Genomic DNA, 3,818 nt, shown 5'->3' with positions numbered 1-3,818 from the left:
CTTTGATTTGTGGATTCCTATATTCCCTTGCTTGGGCTTCCTTAATCACCTCAAGGCTTTAACGCCGTTGTGACCATTTGTCCATGTCCATTGTGTTTGAAGAGGTCGTTCTATTTATAGGCACGTACGTTCATCCCAGTACTCAGCCTCCGGGGAGACAATGGCCCTTCGTTGCAGCCACAGTAGCTGCTCTGGCTGCTCACAAATCACAAATGGAGAAACTGCTTTCAACAATAGCATGCCCCCCTCCACCCCACCCACCGCTCCGGGTAACAATAACTGTGAGCTGGCTGTCCGCATCATGCTTGTGACATGACACCCCTGACATCTGCTGCCGGGCCATCAACTGCGTTTATTTGACAGCAACTGTCGGGAGTGCCTGGCTTGAAATAGCTTGCACACACATCGTGTCACCTCCTCACCTCGGCTTATTCTCACACACTGTCACTTTTCTTGACCTGGGAACCTTGAGTCGGTCTGAGAAGATCTGTTAATGAAGCGTGCTCACATTGGAAGCACGTGTTTATTCAGCTGCACATATTTGAATGGCTACCGGTAATGTCGCCAACCTCGTTGGTGACTGCAAGCATGCGACTTGGGCCTCTTGATCTCTTCTGACCTTTTCAAATACAGTGGTTGTATAACTTTTCAAACCAAGTACCACCTAGTTAGCTCTCCCAAGTAGCACCATCAGGACCAACATGAAAATACAGTAGAGTAGTAGGCCCAAGTATTCATCAAAAATAAGATAAGGTGTTGATTCCTTAAAATGAAGCCACTGTTAAAACTGTTGGAATTTGAAATTGAATTTGTCTCAAATGCAGATCACCAAAATTTACCTAATTAAATGCAAGCCATCCAAAAGACATCAAGCAAAATGACCAACAGGGGGAGACAGAATGGAAACTTGATGGGTCACTAAAACAACACTGCAATTTCTCTGATAAAAAAGAAAGAAAACGTACGACAATACATAACAAATTATGCTATTTCAAATTCAGGAATTTACTTAAACCCGATTTTATTATACTGGTAACAGTGAGAACTAAAATTAACCATCTTCCAGAAAATCACTTGAGCTTATTTACTGCAGTGGCAGATTGTGTTTCCGGCAAATGACACAAGAAACACATTTTTGTGTCATTTTAACAGTTGACATAACAACACTAGTGTCCTGCGGGCACAGAAGCTTCTACTTTAACCTTCAGTCAGCTTGAGATATTCTAATCCTGTTATTCAGTGCTCTGCCAGAGAAAAAAAAAAATCTCGTGGCGGTGTGTCTATGCGTGAGAGTATGAAATACAGTATGTGGCCGACAAAGCTTGTCGACGCATCATTTACCTGTCACTTCCTAAAGAGGACATCGTTTATAAATATCATCCAGTGGAGATGAGAGTCGGGGGGCTACAAAAGGCCACCCACCTTCTCCCCATTGTTCACTGGCATCATTGTTGCTCTCACCTCCCAGCTGCTCAGCCATGGTAAGTCACACTGTGTGTGAAAGGCGACAGATTCTGCAGATTTTTACGCTGACGATTTAACTGCATGACATTTTTTGGGCATTGATGATAAAATAGTAAAATTCAGTATGTTCGCATCAATACTAATGCTAATATGTATTATTATTTATAGAATGTAATTCACTATATCCCAGTTAAAAAAAAAATCTTTATAACCCCAGTTTGTAAAAGTATCGGAGTATTTTCTATCATGGTGATAATAATATGCTGGAAGTTTTTACGATATTTATCATCATTTCTTTTGGTTCACAGGCACCCAAAAAACCCAAGAAGAGGTCAGGAGAGGGAGCCAACTCCAATGTGTTCTCCATGTTTGAGCAGGCCCAGATTCAAGAATTCAAGGAGGTGAGTTCAAACTTCTCAACTAACTCCGACATGATGATGGTTGAAATGTTTTTTACTTTAGGCCATCGCTACTGATTTCTCAAAGATCAAAGTATACTGCAAGCATGTTAAGATAGGGCAGGGGGGGGCAGAGAGTTCCCCCAGCCAACGCGTAGCTCCTCCCCTGCCGTGTTTGGAGCACAAACACCTGTCGGCATTTCAGTCCATCCCAGCCTTAACAGCAGCTCCCTTCTGGTATGCGCTCGGCCATACATGCAGACGGGTGTCATCAGCGATTAAGTTGCACCTCGTGTGCTGCGTGCCGCGCTTAAGTCCTGTCCCCTGGCCTTTAGACACCAACCGCCGTGGAGCACAATGGAGATGTTTGTTGTGTTGAGTTTTTATCAACAATCATGTATGCGCACGGCAGGCATTCACCATCATGGACCAGAACAGAGACGGCTTCATCGACAAGAACGACCTGAGGGACACATTTGCAGCTCTCGGTGGGTTCTCATTCATTTTATTTGGTGGCTTAAAAACGCCAGAGTATGAGTTTTTTTTAAACTACTAGGGTTGAACTGACTTTTTTTTTATTTAATAAATGCCCTTTCTAGTATATTTTTCAATTCTACAAAAATGAATAATGTCTACTTAATATCCTTATGTTTGCTTTTATAGGTCGCTTAAATGTGAAACAGGAAGAGATCGATGAGATGCTCAAAGAAGCTCCGGGCCCAATCAACTTTACCGTCTTTCTTACTATGTTTGGGGAGAAACTGAAAGGTAGCAATTAAAAAAATAAATAAATAAGTGAACTTTTTTTTGCATGTCAAATTGACTAACTGCTGTGTGTGTGAAAAGGTGCTGATCCAGAAGAGACCATCCTCAACGCTTTCAAAGTGTTTGATCCCGAGGGCAAAGGAGTGCTGAGGAAGGACCAGTAAGTGCTGACAAACCTGTGTGCAAAAAATTGAAAGTGCATTGCGTCATGTCTCGGTTGTCCACAGTGTGACACAGATGCTGACAACACAAGCCGATCGGTTCAGCCCTGAAGAGGTACGGCGACAACCTGCCGCTCCACATTGTGACCCGTCGAAGGAACATGATGCAAACGTGTTCTTTGTGTGCCTCAGATGGAGCAGATGTTTGCCGCCTTCCCTCCGGATGTGGCGGGCAACCTAGACTACAAGAACCTGGTGCACATCATAACACACGGCGAGGAGAAGGACCAGGAGTGAACGTCTTCTGAACGGAATGGACTGTGATTAGTTCATGCGGCGTCCATGCTGGTGTCGTAGTTTCTCTGCTGCAAGATAACGCGACAGGATCAAGACCAGAATGGACTGATCCTCCGGCAACGACCTTTCACACGCATTTCCGATTAGTCGCATCCTTCTCTTCTTTTTGTTATTATTGTTTTCAATGAAAATATCCATCCGGCGGTTGCTTGTTTGTCAAATAAAAGTTGTCAGAGGAATCATTTCTCAATCTCTCTATTTGAATCAGAATAAAATATTTAGAAACGTTGGCTCATACTTTGGAAAACAATAAGCAATATTTTTTGCCAATTTTCCGCCCATACCAGTACCGGAAGCATAATCAATTCACATTTGTATATTTTCTGCACTATCAATTAAAAAAAAAAAGAAATTGACAGACAAAATCACTTTAATCGATTACTAAAATAATTGTTAGTTGCAGCCCTAATATTTTTTGCAGTTTTACAATCAAATGCCAGATATTGTGTCATTTCCTGCTTAATTGTTGCCTTGCACATTGATGGAATGAGTTCAGGACCACAAGAGCACTCGCTACAAGTTTAACACCATGTTAGGTAGTGAATGTGTGTGAGGTAGCTCGATATTCTACAGAGATAAAGATGGAACCTTCATGCCTGCATTGATCGTGTGTGTCCATGTGTGTATGTTCATCACAGAGTAGGAGGATGTGTGTTTTGCGTGCTGGGATCCA

General features: G+C 42.6%; 1 protein-coding gene across 1 annotated transcript; it reads left to right on the top strand.

Annotated features, from left to right (window-relative positions):
• Nucleotides 1–1,329: 1,329 nt before the first annotated feature.
• myl2a (myosin, light chain 2a, regulatory, cardiac, slow) lies at nt 1,330–3,327 on the top strand. The gene is made up of 7 exons (XM_049733184.2): nt 1,330–1,481; nt 1,773–1,865; nt 2,275–2,350; nt 2,526–2,630; nt 2,709–2,787; nt 2,855–2,903; nt 2,981–3,327. The coding sequence occupies exons 1-7, from the start codon at nt 1,479–1,481 to the stop codon at nt 3,083–3,085; spliced, it is 510 nt and encodes a 169-aa protein (XP_049589141.1). The 5' UTR covers nt 1,330–1,478; the 3' UTR covers nt 3,086–3,327.
• The last annotated feature ends 491 nt before the right edge of the window (nt 3,328–3,818 follow it).

This window comes from Syngnathus scovelli, chromosome 11 (genome assembly GCF_024217435.2).
Source record: "Syngnathus scovelli strain Florida chromosome 11, RoL_Ssco_1.2, whole genome shotgun sequence".
In the NCBI taxonomy this organism is placed as follows: domain Eukaryota; kingdom Metazoa; phylum Chordata; class Actinopteri; order Syngnathiformes; family Syngnathidae; genus Syngnathus; species Syngnathus scovelli.
This window is presented reverse-complemented; position numbering and strand designations above follow the sequence as displayed.